Genomic DNA, 18038 nt, shown 5'->3' with positions numbered 1-18038 from the left:
GCTGCAGATAGAAACATAAGTGCTCTTTCACACGAAATATAAATAGCAAGTGCTAAAAGAGCAGACCTGGGCCAGCAGTGCCAGCTGGGGCCGAACTCTGCCTTCCCTACATATCTTTTGCTAACAGGAGCAGAAAACCGAGATGGAGGAACAGGAGCAGACAGAAGAAGACGCATCTCAAATACAAATCTTTTTATTATTTGACATTGAGGCTGGTAGAACATCAAAGCTGATCTTTTGGACATTGTTGTATTAGATGCCACGGACTCAGTATGCAGAATCATTAAGGCTGGGAAAGACCACTATGATCATCTACTCCAACTGTTGACCATCACCACCACATCCACCAAACTGTGCTCGTAACTGTCACGTCATATGGCAGTTCTGGTTCTGGGGAGCATGGAGAGTAGGGCTATGGGACCAATAAGCACTCTCCATGCCTGGCAGCAGTGGCAATGACCAGTGGAGAAGGCTGGGAGCAGTAGCTGTGTTGGCCTTGGGAGGAGCAGGTGGGACTATATGTGGCAGCACAGCAAACAACAGCCAGAGACAGAATAAATGAGTCAATTTCCTAGCATGTTTGAATACTGTTTAAATATAAACACTGAAAATGAATATCTCTAACTGAGAAAAAAATAAAATTGGATGCGAAAATACACCAATAGTATGTTGCATATGAGTATAAATACATTGCATGGTCTGCAAAGTCATTATGTCTTCCTTCCAGACTGACTTTCTACAGGCTGACACAGAAGTTGAAGTAAAAGAAAATTGAAGGGAAAGGTTTTCAAGCAAACGAGGTGTTGTTTTGGCAAGGGATTCATTTCCCAGAAAAATGAGTTGTAAAAACAATGCACAGTTTCAAAATAGACCCATTTGTGTTTTCACATCTAATCTACCCTACAATGTGAGGGGAAAGAGCAAGGGAGGAAATGGTGATGCAAAGAGGAAGCTCAAGATATTTTAATGGCATTTGAGACCAGCTCCACCACCCGTTCAAGGCCCATGCTGTTAACAGGGTCAGGAATCCTTTCCTCCAGAGGGAGGGCTTAAGAAATAACTAATGTGCTTTAACTACCAGATTTATTGCAGTGCACTGTTTCAACCTAAGCCCTGTTAGTGGGGTGGGGATGTGCTGAAAGGAGTAACTGTAGCGGGGAAGAAGACTGCCAGGTGCTCCCACCTCACAGAGGTGAAGGAAGCACTGCCTAGACTACCTCTGTGAGGGTAGTCATGGCTCTGGGGGCTGATATGGAAACCCCAAAGCCCCTGGACAACACTGTTCAAACGGGCAGAGCATGCAGTTGGGGCCACCCCAAACCACTGGGGGTGCTGCAGCATGGTGAGAGGCAGGAATCAGTTACAAGATGGTTGAGGTTGGAAGGGACCTATGGCTTCATCTGATCCAATCTTCTGCTCAAGCAGGAACACCTACAGCAGGTGGTCCAGGACAATCCAGATGGCTTTTGACTGTCTCCAGAAGGGAGACTCCACAGCAGGAGTTCCAGAATGCATGAGCATGTCTTATCCTGACCCCAAATCTCCCACCAGTCTAACACAGCTGTCTCTGAGTGGCTCAGAGATCTACAGATGGAGAGCAAGCACTCTCATGAGACTTTCCCAAAAATCTCTGCTTTCTGGCTTCAATTTTTCTTATCTTCTTTTTCCTTACCAGACAAAAAGCTTCATAAGAGGTATCTGCTTGGTCTGGGGAATCAGTGACATGACTTCACAGCACCCGGTGAGGTAGACAAAGCTCAGAGCACCAGGGCAGTGATGTGATGACATCAAGGAGACCATGGAGGGAGCTGTGTCTGGTGCAAGGAGCATCCCTGGACCTTTTGCAGGCACAGTCCTTCCATGGGCATCCCTTTCTCATGGCCACGCATGGTGAATGGTGATTCCCACAGGGACACAGTACCAGACTGGGACAGAGTATTTTCCGTAGGAAAAGGTGGCAGTGCTGTGCACTGCTGCGGGGGACAGTCTTGGCTTCAACCACACAGGGTGCATTGGCCTAGGACACGTTAACGCTGGAGAAGAGGGGGGTGCTGGGCGATGCGGATGCTGTGCCATCTGCCAGGTAGCCCAGGATGCTTTTGAGTTCTCCACGTGACAAATTAGCTTTGATGTGCAGGAATGCTTCCAAGTGTCTTTTGCTGCAAAAGAGAAATGTCAGATGTCAGCTCGTCTGCACCAGCCTGTAGAGCTGGGCAGTCCCCAGGTGGTATCAGCATCGAGTAATTCTACACAGGACACAGCACCTCAGGGGAGATGTGAGGAGTCCCCAAGGCAAAGGAGAAGATCAGGCATATTTATATATTCCAAGTTACTGCCTTTCTTAATAGATTCCTTTTTTGTCCAATGGCACTGAGTGGCCATGAACTGACTGCAGCCTTCACCTGCTCTGTCCTGGACAAGTTCAGATTTTTCTAAGTTCTGGTTATGGAATATCTAGGGAAGACACAGCTCAGGCTGTGTGCAAAGAGATATCCAGCTAACTGGGCACCATTTACCCTCTTGATTTTTTTATCTGACAGAGGTCAGCACTGCCCAAGGTGTATGAGCCTCACCCATGCTAATATGTGGTTACTGCATGGCTCAATTAAAATTCCACATGTGTATCTGCAAATCTCTTTCAGCTTCTCTTACCGGATATCTGGGTATGCCGTGGCGAGTGTCGCAACTTCAATTTTAATAGCGCCTGTATCTTGAAGCCGGATTATTTCAGCCAGTTTGGGGAGTACTGAATTCAGCCAGGTGGCTTTAGACCCCTGTGGGAAAGGAAGTGGTCAGACCCTGGCACAGCCCTTCCTCCCACTTCTCCAGTCGCCACCAAACCCTTCTCCTGGCACCTCAGATGAACCTGTGCTCTGTTTTCTAGCTGCTCAATTCCCCAAGGCATACCCCAAGGGTGCTTGGTCTCCTGCCCATGCTGAGTGCTGTTGAGACTTGCTCTGTCTCCTCTCAAACATGGGTGAGGTGATAGAGATGGGGCTTGATTTGTATTTCCTTTTCTTTTTTCTAGAGATATGGAAGGATGGAGGTGATCTCAGAAGACAGAGAGGGAAGTTGTGGCCATGCAGAAACACAGCAGTGAAAGCCAGAGCATCCTGGGAGAAGCCCTTGGCAGAAGCCCCCTCACTGCCCTTGCTAGCCCCAAAGACACAGAAGCAAAGGGAAATCAGGCTCCATGCAAGTTGTACTGCAACCAGAGCAATGCCGTGCTTAGCTTAGCCTCCTGCCCTTACTGATATAAATCTGCAAAGGAAACAACTGATTACAAGACAAAGGAGGCTGAAATCATCGCTCTGTCTGGGAAGGGCAGGGTGGCACTTGCAAAGCTCTCTCTGCCCAAGGCTTTTCCAGAAAGTTAAGCTGTGCTGGAAAGGTCAATGAGGGGCCACAAAAAGAGCATTCTCCTGTTTCTCAGTGTGCTCTACACTGACGTGGATGAGGTTAATGTTCACGTACATTGCTGGTGCAGAAGGCTTCCAGGTCGGCAGCATTCTTGGAGATGCTTTGGGCCAGGTTTTGCTGCTGCGTTGGGCTTTTCATGCTGACCTTCTTCTTCAGCAGCCTCACGATGTAATCTTTCACCAAACGGACATGGATCTTCTCAATGACAGACTGTTGGGAAGGAGAGTGGGATCATCTATCTGTCATTTGCTTGGCATTGAGGGACATGGTTAGCGGGTGAGGTGGGAACGGGCTGATAGTTGGACTGGAAGGTCTCAGTGGTCTTTCACAACTTTAATGATTCGATGATGTATGTGGATGAAGGACAAAGATGCCTCAAGTGCTACGAAGCCTGTCCCCCCAAGCGTCCACTACTGTTCAAACATGAGGGGCCACACTGACTGCCAACCTCCCTGCAACCTGCAAAATGACATCCTAGATACCGAGAATTTCTTTGTACTTTAATTAATGAGGTGTGGGAACTTCTGAAAGTTGCTTCCTTCTGGGAAGACTTCAGTGCTTAGGAAACATCTCCAAGTGTTAGATAAGAGGTAGCAGTACTCCAGAGAAACAGGAACTCGCCCCCCTCCTCCTGTTCCTCTCTCTAATACACAAAACTTTATAATTTTGTTTTAACTACTAAAAAGACAAAGGCAGGAAATCAAAGATTTTTTATATGGTAAGTTTCACATATACTGAAGCATGAGCATGTGGTTGTGCCTATTTCTCTTTGACTTACATGGTAAAAAGGGTCCTTCAGCGTCCGTAACTCTGAAATATGACTGCTGGTCGTTTTAATGATCTCATTCATAATTTCATTGCTGCATTCCCACTTATTTTCTGTAAATTTCTTATAAATTGGCTGAAAAATAAAGGAAAAACTACTTAGTTTCTATGCATGTTCAGACTCTCCCCCTACAGCACTTCTCTTGGATGCGATCAGCACTTTGCACTTCCCATGCATAGCTGTGCCTACACACTTTGCCTGGAGTTTGAAGACATCAGCTCAGGTTTTCTGGCAGAGCTGATGCTGAGAAGCAACCTGGCTAAGATCCCTTCTGAAGAGGGGTATTTTTAGCAGGGAGTATCAGTGCTACTGGACTTTATTGAAGGTAGTCCAATTTTTTAGGTCAAATTCTTTCCAATGCTCACTCTAGCCCCAAATTAACTAATGGTACTCACTGATGATGCTGTGCTGAGGGACATGGCTTAGTGGGCATGGTGGGGATGGGTTGGACTTGATGATCTCAGAGGTCTTTTCCAACCTTAATGGTTCTGTGATAATTTCTATGAATGTCACCATGTTTGAGTCATGGATTTGGGTGGCCGATAGTGCAGTGCCCTCGTGTCACCGCTGCTGTCCCACCTGGTGGAACTAGTGCATGGAACAGTGAGTGTGGGCTGCGTGCATACCTTCAGCTGGGCAAAGAGCTGCTGAAGCAGGACATCCTCACTGCTGATCTCAATGTCCCTAAGGGTGCTAAGTATCCTCTCTTTGTTGTCATCCTTTTCTGCTATGTTCTTCTCTGTGTAGTCTCTGAAAGGAAATATTGCCAAGGTCAGAATAACCTGTCCCCAAAGAGAGGTTCCCAAGCTTTCCTCTGTCTACTCTGGGGCATCTTCCCTTTATCTCACTATTTCCCACTGTTGGCAGTGAAAGGAACTCTTACCTAAAATTGCAGCAGTTGTTAATATTTGCAATCAGAACAGGTCTGTAGTGTCTGTGCTTCTTGCCCTTCTCCTTGAAGTCTTCAAAAGCATCCTTGTAGCTGGAGGGGAGATGGGAAGACAGGCAGATGAGTGATGGCACCAGGACACTGGGGAAGCACTGCTGCCCTCTGGGGCCTTACCACACCTTCTCAGGAAGGCAGCCAACTCTGTCGACAGTCGGCACGACAGCTCCTCACCCAGTACAGCATTGATGTCCCTGGCTCTCATCTGGCTGTTGTAGATACTCTAGCAAACAAAGCAAAAAAAGAAGAATTGTAGGCAAAGAAAATCCATAAAACACCTGAGAAAGTGGGGAAGGAGTTTTTTTTTCTCTCCTTTTTTCCTTTTTCTGGTGTGGATTGTCCCAGCACCTGTCACACCAGTAGTATGGGTTTGGACTCTCTCATGCCACCCACTTGTGCTATGGCCCTATACATGCAACTTGGCCTTTTGTCTTCCTGCATTGACTACAGTTTGTCTCAGATCTTAAGTACAAACAAGATGCTTTTATTTTTAAATATATATCTGTATTACCTGGATAACAATTATTGCTAGTAGTTCACTCTGAAAATGTCCATTGAGTTTCTCTGGTTCTTTGTCTTCTTTCCATCTTTGGATTTCCTTTTCTAAGCATTTGCTCAGCACATTTTTGATGGTAGCCTTCAGAGAACAAAGAACAACAGCGTTTATCACAAAATAGATACCACAGTTGCTGCACTCTGCAAGGGTAGTTTTCTTTACCCAGCTACCCATTGGTTTAGAAGTTTTCGTCTACCATGGCTGAGAAATAAAGGCTCCTTGTTATAAGACACCCTACCCACAGCTTCCCAGCAGCAAGGACACCCTCTCGCAACATTCCCCTACTCAGTAAAGACTGAAATATTTCAGGGGAAGAATGAGAGGCCCTGGCACTGCTGCCCAGAGAACTGTGGATTCCCCGTTCCCAGAGGTGCTCAAAGCCAGGTTGGATGGGGCCCTGGGCAGACAGATCTGGTGGGGGGCAAGCAGCCCATGGCAGGGGGTTGGAGCTGGATGGGCTTTAAGGTCCCTTCCAACCTAAGCTGTTCTATGATTCTATGAAGGTCATGACCCACCACCCCAATATGTCAGCACTAGGTAGGAAGGGCACAGGCAAATACACACGCCAAAATTTCAGTTTCCCCAGAGATGTGTTACATGTAACCTGTAACACTCAGTGCTACCTACTGAGCTCATTTTGCAATCCTTTATCATAAGCGCTCATGTCTTACCAAACCTGGAGTGAATCAAGATGTCCCACGCTTCCCCTGAACAGACCCTTCTGCGTGCTCGCTGTGCAACACAGCTGCTGTGCAATAGCTGGCACCCACCTCTGCTCACTGCCCCATTTGTGCATGTCACAGCCCATCTGCAATCCATTGTGAACTGCAGCAAAACCGGCCAAAAGTGTGTAACTTCTCATTTTCCAGGAACTCCAGCCCAAAGTGCCAAAAGCATTAAGCTATGGGAGGGATGTGAAAGTTGCTCTTTGTGTCCATTAAGGAGCAAGCGATCCAAATATCGGAGCAACTGTTGTTTCCTGCAGACCGTGTGATTCTCTATCAAGGAGGCAGATTTTCCCAGACCGGACCTGTGTGCTTTGTGCTCACCCAAGTTCTGGCATGGCTGCAGAAGCCAGAAATAGGGCTGGGAGGATCACCTGCATGCGAGACTGTAAGCTCCTCCTTAGGATGATTTAGCAGACAACTGGAAAGTTACCAGCAAAGCCCTGCTATTGAACTTCTTCCCACCTCCCTAGCACCAGTTTTACAAGAACAGAGCAGTAATTTTTGGCCAGCTCCCAGGGCAAAGAGATGGGCAAGCCAGGAGGTAGTGGAAAGTTTACTCTTAAAGTCCCATCCAGTAGCAGCCCACCTACAAGGAGAAAAAAAACCCAAAAAACTTTCCTGCTTCTTCTTCTCTTTTGGAGGGTGTGTGGTTTATGGGGAGAGGTGGGAAGTGGGTACTTAGGATAAGTCAGAGCTCCTCCCTATACACAGCATGTAATGAGAAGGAAATGAGCAGATTCTCACCTCTTCACTCTCAAGGTATTTCTTTTCGAGCTCTTTGCTCAGACTTAAAGGCAAAAGGCTTCCAAGCTCAAGTTTTTCCAGCTCCTCTGCTAAAACACGATCTTTTCTCATATCTCTGGAATGAAAAAGCCAAACGATCACATTTTCCAAGACCAGAATAATTCAAGACAGCTGCTGATGCAAATTGCTAACACTCCTTGAGGATACCAGTGAGAAACCAGATGTAAATGCATCCTTCCCTTAGTACGGGCCACTGCACTGTCTTGAGGATAGGGTCCCCTGAGCAACGGTACAAATGAGTTTGGGGATACAGCCTCTCTCCATGCATACAACAAGCTATCTAATGAAAGAATTACTTTGGATAATCCCTGGGCAACATCCTTCATGCCCAGAATGTTCAGGTTCTCCTATTTACTGGCTACCTTCTGCTCCAGGCTAGACTCTGGCTAGAGTTTCCAGATTTTCCAAGAATGAGATGAGGGCCACAAGCAAAGCCCTATATATCTGTGTGGACATCCACTGCCTGTGTGGTCTACTGACAATTGGTTACACCCTAGCAGCCCTGAGGATGTGCCTTCAGGTTATTCAGGCTAGCACAATGTCATTGACTCCAAAACCTAACCATGGGTTGGACTGCATCAAAGCAACACCAATCCATGAATCAAGCAAATGTCTGTTTTTGGCAGCCAGAGAACCTGTTGGTGAAAGAGTCACTTACTTTGGGTAAATGTTGTGCACCCAAGAGAGGAGAAGGTAAACATCCTTGTCATCCAGCTGAGACTCAGCAGCTTTCTTTGCCAGAGAGGCAAAATGGTGGTGATAGAGCTCTGCATATGTGCGGAACACATCAAACTCAGGGGGATAAAGCTGTTTAATGTACTGTGCCACTACCATCAAATCTTCTTTCATTGTCTTCCCCATGTGCAGGAGGTTTTGGCCAACTGCAGAGAGGTTCTCAGTTCTAGGAGTATGACTCGTGTCTTTCATTCGAGTATCTACTGACTCCTTTACTGTGGCCATCCAAAGATCTTTCCATTTTCTAGGCCTAAATTGCATGTTTTGTTCAGGCAGATTTTCTGACATGCAGTTCTGGTCTTCTTTCTCCTGTTCTTTCAGTGCGTCTACAGCCTGCTGCAGCAGTTCTGGGTTTGTTCTTGCTAGAAGCACAGAGTCTTTCACGACACTGAACACTCTGTGTTTCAGGACATCGCAGATGGACTCGATGTCTTGCTGGGTGATGGTCAGTCCTTCCACACTTTTGCCAGACACATTCTTCTCCAGGGCAATCAGATGCTGGACAGCATCACAGAGCTTCTGCTTTTCCACAAGTTCCATGACTTGTTTGACTGAGGAGAAAAGAACAGCCTTTCTTTACCCAACAGCAAAAATCTTCATTTCTGTTTTGTATAAAAACTGTGGCTTTCAAATACCATTTTTAAAATGTTCCCATTTGTATAATGCTAAGTCTTGGGCTCCTTTACCACACATAAATTCTTTCTTTATTTAAAGATTAGGTTATTCCTAGTCTCCTGCTGAGTGGGCATAATGCTAATCTGAATGCTCATCCCTGCTCTGTTACATATCAGCAGATGTTCATGTGCTGCCCGTGATTTTTTTCCTGAATTTAGAATTGTGATTTTGTTGTTGTTTCTTGTTTGCTTGGGTTGCTATGCAAGGGTCTGAGAGTCTCTTAAATTTTTTAATAGCCCTGAGGATACACTGTGAGTTTCCCAAGAAAGAAAAAGAATCAGGGAGCAAAAACTGTATATATAAGTACGTAACTGTTCCTCTGAAAGGAGCCGAAGCAGAGGAATAGGCACAAAGCAACATGCCCTGGCACTAGAGCTGCCATCTGCATCTCAGTCAAAGGGCCCATTCAAGATGGTTTGTTTTCCTGCACCATGTGGTTATTTGGCTCAAGGATTGGCCATGCAGACCAATGGACTATTGGGGGTTGGGGATCAAAGCAAGGAAGTCAGAGCAAAGCAGCTAAAATGTCTGCCATGTGGATGCCCAATCTTGAAAGTAAAGTCAAATTCCTATGGGTTCTTTAAGAGTAATTTTGGCACAGAAGTCCGTTTTATGGGGTTATGTATTCTAATTGAAGAAATAGCTGATTAGGGCTGATAAACTCTGCAGCACAATGCTGAAGTTATGAGCACAGTTTAAAAATCAGCCTTATCTTTTTTTAGGTATTATATCTGTGATATTAGGGCAAAAAAATAGGGCAAAAAACGCAAATATTCAGCATCATCTTGAAGACAACTGGGTTGGAACAAAATGTGAATTAACAAACCTAAAAATTCAAAATTTGCTGAACATAATAAAGCAAAGAGCAAGATGGCATAACTGCACAGAGAACAAGAAAAGATGCAAAGGTTTCTGAGGGTGGCAGCAATGTTGGGGATTAAATAAAAAGCAGCCCCCAAATCTGAGTAAATACTTTACCCCAATAGCACACAACAGTCTAAAGGGATATGAAAGGAATAAATCTATCAAAACAACCTGATAAAATCTGAAACTGCTAGAGAAGGAGTCTGATAACATACAGTTCTCCCAAAATGACGAAAGTAATCACACTTTCATTTCAAGTCTGGAGCTGTCAAAGTGAAGAGGATATTTTGCTTAAGCAGGAAGAAACCTTCAGAAAGAATGAGCTGAGGGAGAAGTCCATCCAATTCATCCCCATTAATGTGACCTCAAGCAGGAAGCGAGGCTTTAGAAAAAGTATAGATGGAAAGATGTAGTTAAATAGGAAGTGCTAGAGGAAATACCATGTGGGTTTTCCAGAAATAGGCTGGATGACACATTTAGCGGATGAGATAAATACAGTTAAGCTATCCTGTCTGAACTGCCACCAGTTGCTTGATATGGAGTAACCTGGGAAATGATGAAACTGGAAAAGTTATATCCCAAAATAAGTTCTCTTAGACACGCAAGGATTTTACTGAAAACTCTGGGTGGAGAAGGCCTATGTTATTCATGAATCTCATCTCACTTAATGTTCTCCTTAGTGACTTTACACAAAAGCTGGGAGTGCCCAATCGACATCTGCTGATTACACAAAAGCATTATCGAAACTGAGGGCTGGGTGCGTGATACAGGAACAACGGGATTACTTCTACAGTTGATGGGCAGAAACTCAGTAGCACGAAGAATAAGGCACAAATCTAATAGAACATAAGTTGCTTAGCAACAAATAGGATTTTCTGCTGCAAGCTGGATGTGCATCAGCCTGAAATAAAGGAGGAAGAGAGATGTCTGGAGAAATTAATAAATTGCTGCTGTGGGATGATGGTAAAAATGCCAGGCTTGATCTCAGGATGTATCTGGTGTGGGATTTCCTGTAAAACAGGAAAATGGTAATTTATTGTTCCAGGTATTACTGGTAACTCAGCTGGAGTAATTTCTGCAGATATAATTGATTTATTTCAAAAGAGGGCATTGGAAATGGGGCAATGCAGAGGCGAGCTGAGCACTTACCGCTGGGCGGCCTGGGTTTCCTCATTTTCTTAAGTGCAGTCATAAGTATCCCCTTTATTCCTTTCTTTCCCTTCTCTGGGCTCTCCCCAGCGGAGACACAGCTCCCATTGCTGGTGATGGAAGATGCCCGCGAGGTTCTGCAGGCTGCCTCTGGCCTTTCACTCATTTTTTCCTGGTCCTTGGACCAAATCTCGTCTCCAGAAGTACAGCTAGGGATGTGCTCAGCTACTGAGGCCAAAGGATTTTCCAGCTGCCCATTTACATCACTGCAACCTGCTGTTCCATTGCGTATTCCAATGGGACCACTTTGGAAAAAAGGTAACATTTTCATCATTTTCCTTCTAACCTGTAAATTCAGAAAAAAACAAAAACAAAAAAAACCAAAAGCCAAACAGTCAGGTTGTAACAGTTTGCATAAAAACTGCCACAGCACAACGTGATATACTACCATCAAAAGAAAAGCATGTCTGTAATAAGCCCTCTCTACACAGAATCATAGAATGGCTTTGGTTGGAAGGGACCTCAAGGATCATGAAACTCTAAACCCCTGCCACAAGCAGGGCCACCAGCCTCCATATCTAATACTACAGCAGGCTGCCCAGGGCCCCATCCAACCTGACCTTGAACACCTCCAGGGACGGAGCATCCACAGCCTCTCTGGGCAGCCTGTTCCAGCACCTCACCACTCTCGTTGTGAAGAACTTCTCCCTGATATCCAACCTAAATCTTCCCTCCTTCAACTTAAAACCATTTCCCCTTGTCCTGCCACTATCTACCCTTGTAAAGCGTTGGGCCATGAGGTAGGGTGGGACAAGTGTCCTGCAGCTGTTCAAAGCAACTTACATCCCCCTTACTTTCATATAGAATCTGGACTGATTCCAGCCTTTCCTGGGAACTGCTTTTTGCCAGTCCCTGCTCATCCAGCTGCCTATCAGCTTGTGAAAACACCCACAAAGCAACTTGCACATCTTGAAACACAGAGTTGCAGCATGAGCCGTGGTTAAAGCAGAAAGAAATCATGGGTGGAGTGGATTTCTCACCACTTCATTAGGGACTAATTGAACCTGGGCTTAACAAAGCTGCTGGCAGCCAACAGGGTGGCTGCACGGTCCTCTCCTGGCTCAGGGGACACAGGAACATGGCAGCAGGATTGGGGTGGCTGACATTCTCCTGTCACAGTCCCACTCCACCACCAAGATCCTGAATGCTCCTGCACTACAAATCATTAACAAGGCAATCTTCAAATATCCTTGCAAGTTTATGCTGCTGTTATGTATCATACCGATACAAACAATGGTACTCATTTCTGGGCAAACCGGTTGGAAGTACGTGGCTTTTTTTGTTTTAATTGCAATTCCTCCTTAGTCTCCCCACAGGTTGGAGCACTTTGAAGCACCACATCAGAGGAAGCAAACAAGCGTGCATTGCTGAAATGCTTTTCTTCTCCCTGCTTTGCTGCTTGGTCACCTTCAGAGTCCATAAAGCTTCTAAAGCAAAGGCAGTAAGAAGCTGAGAGCTCCTTTGGGAGGCAGAGGATGGAATGCAGGCAGGCAGCTGGCTGGCTTTGCACTGAGCCCAGTGACCTTGGGTGCAGCACAATGCAACCCTGCTACAGCTATGGACTCCAGGTCCCTATTCCTTCTCTGTGGGAGGAAGGGAGAAAAAACTGTGTGCTGTGCTGCACTGGGGCTACTCCACTCATGGTGTTCCATTAGAAAAAGGAAAAAAAAAAAAAAAGCAGAAAATGGCTTTTTTTTTTTTTTTTTAATTCTAGTAGGAAAAAATCTAATGGTAACAAGTAGGGACATTTCTAATCATTGTTGCTAGCCCGCATTTCTCAATACTGTGTTGGAGTTGGACTAGATGATTTAAAGGTCCCTTCCAACTCAAACAACTGTATGATTCCATGATTTAAGTTAATTCTGCCAAATTCCATCCTTCCTGTTTTTGCAAGCACAGAAGTCAACTGATCCTTATCATCCCAAACAAAGCATTTTTTGTTTGTTTGTTTGTTTCTAAAAAAATAAGCCACTTCTCCCCTCTATGTGGCCAAAGGTGACTTTCAGCTAGCAGTCACTTCTGCCTTTTGTTTCAAGGAACAACAATGGAAAAAAAAAGGATTTCAGAATGGTTTTGCTGCTTCTTCAATAGGTGGAGGAATAAACATAATTTATCTTGAGAAATGCTGAAATAAGAATGTGCATGAAGGAGTCTGGGTGTGTTTTTTCAGCTTGAACTAATAAAAACCAAGGTAGCTAAGTATCTGAGGAAGGCTGTAAATGCAATAGCTCTTACACTTGACCAGATCGAGCACTCACCCAGACTTTATCAGTCTGGCACTTCTGCTTTGCATTTTTTTGTGCCTCTCCAGCAGTACTGCAATAAGATGAGAGGGAGTGGCCTCAAGTTGCATCAGGGGAAGTTCAGGTTGAATAGTAGGAAATATTTCTTCTCAGAAAGAGTGGCAAGGCACTGGCACAGGCTGCCCAGGGAGGTGGTGGAGTCACTGTCCCTGGAGGTGTTCAAGAAGTGGAAAGATGTGGCACTGAGGGACGTGGGCAGTACTGATGGTAGATGGACAGTTGGACTGGATCATCTTAGAGATCTTTTCCAGCCTTAATGATTCTGTGATTCTACGATCCACTCTTGGCTGCCATGGCAGAGCAGACACACTGCAGGCTCAGCCAAGGGCTATCTGTGCATACTCCTCTCTGCTCAGAAACTCCTGCAGAGTTCCTGTCAGAAAGTCCTGCTCAGAACTGCAGCTGGCTCCTAATCACTTCAGCAGTCACTTCCCAAGTGATCTGTCATTTCCCAAAGTAGGAAAAGAATCCATAATTGAGTTCTGAGAAATTTAATGGTTTAAGATCATGTCTCTACATTGATCCCAAGTCATCATTACTGTTAATTTTCTATTTACTAATAACTTTTACTATCATCATCATCCTCATTATTGTTACGTGGCATGAGTCTCCAGCACAACACATTCAGTGTTACAGTTTCTAACCAGAAGAACTGCACAACCCACACAGCATCCTCTGCTATCCCACACTGAGGGCTCGTGCCACTGGGACGATGATGGTGCTGACTGCCAACGTGGCTGGACTGGGACCAGCTGGGTGCTGAGCCACCATCTCCATAGATTCATAGAATTACTTGGGTTGGAAGGGCCCCTGAAAGGTATCTAGTCCAACTCCTCTGCAATGAATGGGGACATCTACAGCTCCATCAGGTGCTCAGAGCCTTTACAGAAGCCATGTGTTTAGGATGAGCTCATTGATGAGTAGTGGCAAAGATCTACTGGTTTCTCTGTTCTGAATTTTTTGTTTGACTGCTTTTTCCTGAGCTGCTGCCAGTGTAACAGTCATTTGTTTGGATTTGCTGCCCTTTTCAGCCTCCTGATCACATTCTTGTCTGGTTTTACTGGAAAGCCCCCCCTCTCCTACAGAAGAGCAAAGTTTTTATTCAGCAAAGTTTGTTTCCTGTATTTCCATCAGCCATTCTTTCTATCCCTTCTCCCTGTGGAAGTGGAAGAGAGGACAGCCTACATGAGAATACTGCAGTGGATCAGACCATTACTCAGACCATGCAGCAATACCTAAATAAGCTGCCAAGAAACCAATGCAAAGAGCCTACTGAGTCACCAGTTCCAACCTTTGCAAATTGAGAAGCCATCTTAAGAAGTAAGAAGTATTTCTCTTTTTCCTACCAATTTTTGTTGTGTGGATTGGTACTGAATAAATACACTGTGAAGCTGGGAGCTGGCACTTGGTTCTGCCTGAGAGATGCAATCCATTGATGAACCAGGACAGTACCACTAGGGGTAATGGTGATGAGGGACCCTAGGAAGCAGGAAAATGGCCCAGGCATCTCATCTGGCACGAGGTGCTTTAAATTGCCTCCAAACTACCTCCTGTCCAGGGAACAACACACAGAGAGCCACACAATGCCTCTGTCATTCTTAAATGAGGGTTTGGGTTCCCTAAAGTACAGTAGCACAATTGGAAACAGTCCTGCAACCCTGTGTTGGGAGTGAAAAAATTTCAAGCAGAAAAAGATAAAATTTACACATATATATTGGCATTGGGTAAATAGAAAAGGGAAAATGCAGTGTAATCAGCTCTTTTCACTTCTTGCTTTGGATGCAGGTAGTATCATTTTAAACTGCTGCTGCTGAAAGGCAAACTAGATGTTGCTTTCCAGGATTTTGTTTTTCTATTGCTATTCCTGCTCTCATGGTTAGAGCTTGCCAGGTTTGCTGGTAGGGATAAATAGACCAATAAGACACATGAATTCCAGTGGCCATTCCAGAGGTCCTGGAGCAATCTCTCTTACCATTGTTTTAAGACTCTTTGGCTTTCCAGGCTTCTTTTTATAGAAAGGGCACTGAAGCTTCAGCAAATTCAAACAATTTCTCCAAATGTCTCTGTTCCCATTTCATCATCTCTATCAGAACTGGCAAGCTGCAACGTCCTATAGTGGGAGCAGGCAGTTGGATATTTTGAAGAACAAATATTTTGAAGAAAAATTTTGAAGAATAAATATTTGCTCTTCAAAATATGAATATTTTCAGCTCTGAATGTGGACATGATGGCAAGTAACCATGGCTTCTACATCAGATCCAGACACAGAAAGCCATATCTTTAAATTGCAGCAGTCTCAGGAAGAGGTCCTACACTGAGACACGTGAGGATCCTAACCCTGAACCAGCCCTTACCTGGGGCTGAGAAGCTGATGCAGTGCATGTGGGGTGGTTGCCCAGGGAATTTCAGGCAGATTCCTCAGTGCGCTGGGGAAAGGTGGGTGCTAAGTGGCACTTTTCTGGCTCACACTTCATAGAACCATTGAACGGCTTGTGTTGGATAGGCTGTTAAAGACCATCCACTCCCAATGCCCTGGCATGGGTAGGACATCACCCGCCAGCTCAGATTGCCCAGGGCCCCATCCAACCTGTCCTTAGCACCTCCAGGGATGGGGAACACATAGCTTTTCTGGGCAGCACTGCCAGGGCCTCACTACCTTCTGAGTAGAGAATCTCCTCCAGAGATCTAACCTAAATCTCCTGTGTTTTACTTTGAAATCATTCTGCCTTGTCCTATCAGTATATGCCCATATAAAAAGTTGGTCTCTCCCCTGTTTATATGCTCTCTTTAAGTACTGGAAGGTCACAGTGATGTCTCCTGCACAGTTACAAAGCCGTGAGCATGGCAATGCAGAAGTTTGTCAGCTCAACACCACGACCCTGGGCATGACAGCTGCCTGGGACAAAACTGTCCTGACACTGAAATCAGGCATTTCAGCACAGTTGTTTTGACTGAATCATAAACCCCTTATATTCCTGGAATCTGGGAGGAAACCACTTCCTTTTGAAAGAAATAAATGCAGGAGGGGGTAGGAAGTGCCACACTGAATCTGGATCCTGGTGCACAGTGGAGTTTGAGGATACTTTGGTGCCCAAGATCTATGTCTGGGTGTGTTAACAAGAGCCAGTGCTTACTGCCTGTACCTATGCTCTGACACCTATGCAATGAGCAACAGCAGTCAGACACAACTGTCACGATGCTGTTGCCAGACATGCAGTCCTGTGGTCCCCTAGGATGCATCTGGAGCCATCGCCCTTCTGGCTGCTGCTGAAATAGCTGTTTTCTCTATTCTGGCCCTAACAAAGTAGGGCCACTTGGCCGGGGAGCCCCCCGAGCACTTTCTACCTAGCTCCTCTGTCTCGAGTGCAACCAAGAGCCGTGTGCCCGCTAGTCCGGCAATCAGGCAGGAGAGGTGCGGGTCCCGCGGGAGAGGGTGGGGGGAGGGAGAGCCCCGAGCTGCGGCGAAAGGACGGACAGACAATAAGACAGACAGTCGGACAGACGGACTTACCCTGCAGCAGCTCTCGGCAGCGGCACTGGCTGCGGAGCACCGGAGCAGCCCTACTATAAGGGGAGGGCACGGAGGCGGAGACCCGACCTCCCAGGGAGCCCGCTGCTTGGGAAACTCCGCCCGCGAGGGTTCAGCCTAGAGGGAAACGAGAAATCCCCTGAATGGGGAAGAAGTTCCAGTGGGAGGACGTAGTTAATTCGGGAAAGTGTTGGTAGCGTGTGCCCCAGCATCCTGATGGAGCTCTGAATGGGGCACAGGGGTTGTGTCTGTGATAACTGCTTGGCGATATGCTTAAGTAGTGCCAGGAAGGTTCAGGTGGAATACTAAGACAAATCTTTTCTCTGAAAGAGTGGTGAGGCGTTGGTACAGGCTGTCCAGGGAGGTGGTGGGGTCACCATCCCTGGAGGTGTTCAAGAACTGTGGAGATGTGGCACTGAGGGACATGGTCAGTGGGCATGGCGGCAGGCTGGGAGTTGGACTGGGTGATCTTAGTGGTCTTTTGCAGCCTTAATGATCCTTTGATTTTAGGGGAGAGCTGGGATGAAGCAGCTGCTCTGTGGGTGGAAAATCAAAATGTGGTGGTCTTGCAATGCCTGATCTCACTGCTGGATTACTGAAGAAATTTTTCTCTCCTCCTGAGAAGCAGGCAGCAGGACCAGCACCTGGCTGTTGTACCTGAGATGATTTCTGTTTTCTATCTGATAGCTGTGGTCTAATTAAAATGCCAAAAATGAAACAGACGCTTAAAGCTTAGTGTAAACCAAGAGCTTGTATAGTGCTGCTGGTGTTTTCCCCTTGGTGTGCCTGGCTGCTGACCCTGCATACTCAGCACTACGTGGTGGCCTGGCTGTGGTGGGCAATGGAAGCCCATCATGAGGGTTCCTCTGGTGGCAGATGTAGTCTGGGGCTGAACTCTGTGCTAGAAGGAAGCTCTGGGCTGAGTGGGCAATGGTGTTGGAGAGCAACTCCTTCTCCTGGTCGGTGCCACTTAGGTATCTTGCTCCCTGTGCCTGCTGCTTTCATCTCTGGGAGTGTCTGCACAAAAGGACCATAGGAAAATGGAAAAAAAAAAAAAAAATAATCCACCTCCACAATGTCTGCCAAAGAGGAAGTAGAAGGGCTGTCCCAGTTGACAAACCCATGATCTTCCGTCACTGGGAAACACTGATTCATCTCAGGTCAGGCTGAGGGCTGCACTGGGCAGAGGGTTCCCCTCTGGGACTCCTTCAAGCTGGGTCCCCTGCTTGGCAGTGTCACTGCCATGGGATCAAAATGCAGGGTGTCATGTTAGCCTAAAAATCATTGGGAAGATGAAACGGAGCAAGATTTGCTGTCTGCAGGCAGAGGATGCTCTTCTGAATGTCATCCTTCAGCTGCCACATTTACACGAAACAGATCCATCTCTGTACTGGTCCACAGAATCGTTGCACTGCTTGTCTGTGTGTCTGATTTCTCAGACAG

At 46.1% G+C, this 18038-nt stretch overlaps 2 protein-coding genes across 2 annotated transcripts in view; one reads left to right on the top strand and one right to left on the bottom strand.

Moving 5' to 3' along the window:
* LOC128085926 (exocyst complex component 3-like protein) overlaps positions 1-3635 on the top strand; it is a 55718-nt gene extending 52083 nt beyond the window's left edge. The window contains exon 16 of the transcript XR_008209167.1: positions 3029-3635. The gene's annotated coding sequence lies outside the window, so the exon portion shown is untranslated. The remainder of the gene's footprint in view (positions 1-3028) is intronic.
* TNFAIP2 (TNF alpha induced protein 2) lies at positions 178-16673 on the bottom strand. Its single transcript, XM_052693932.1, has 12 exons — positions 16578-16673; positions 10704-11049; positions 7939-8566; positions 7221-7335; positions 5704-5829; positions 5315-5415; positions 5130-5228; positions 4873-4996; positions 4199-4321; positions 3475-3630; positions 2653-2774; positions 178-2159 (listed from the first exon to the last, which is right to left on the bottom strand). Exons 2-12 carry the CDS (start codon positions 11035-11037, stop codon positions 2018-2020), a joined length of 2070 nt encoding a protein of 689 aa, XP_052549892.1. The 5' UTR covers positions 11038-11049; positions 16578-16673; the 3' UTR covers positions 178-2017.
* Between the last annotated feature and the right edge of the window lie 1365 nt (positions 16674-18038).

This window comes from Tympanuchus pallidicinctus, unplaced genomic scaffold (assembly GCF_026119805.1).
Source record: "Tympanuchus pallidicinctus isolate F22 unplaced genomic scaffold, pur_lepc_1.0 scaffold3, whole genome shotgun sequence".
Classification (NCBI taxonomy): domain Eukaryota; kingdom Metazoa; phylum Chordata; class Aves; order Galliformes; family Phasianidae; genus Tympanuchus; species Tympanuchus pallidicinctus.
This window is presented reverse-complemented; position numbering and strand designations above follow the sequence as displayed.

Bases quoted from the DNA above. Each gene is read 5' to 3' on its own strand.
- TNFAIP2 (XM_052693932.1), bottom strand. From the start codon at position 11,037: ATGATGAAAATGTTACCTTTTTTCCAAAGTGGTCCCATTGGAATACGC. The intron at 5,229-5,314 runs GTGTGGTAAGGC...TCTCCCCTCCAG, and splicing joins TTGGCTGCCTTCCTGAGAAG to CTACAAGGATGCTTTTGAAG. The intron at 2,775-3,474 runs GTACGTGAACAT...CCTTTCCCACAG, and splicing joins AAGCCTTCTGCACCAGCAAT to GGGTCTAAAGCCACCTGGCT.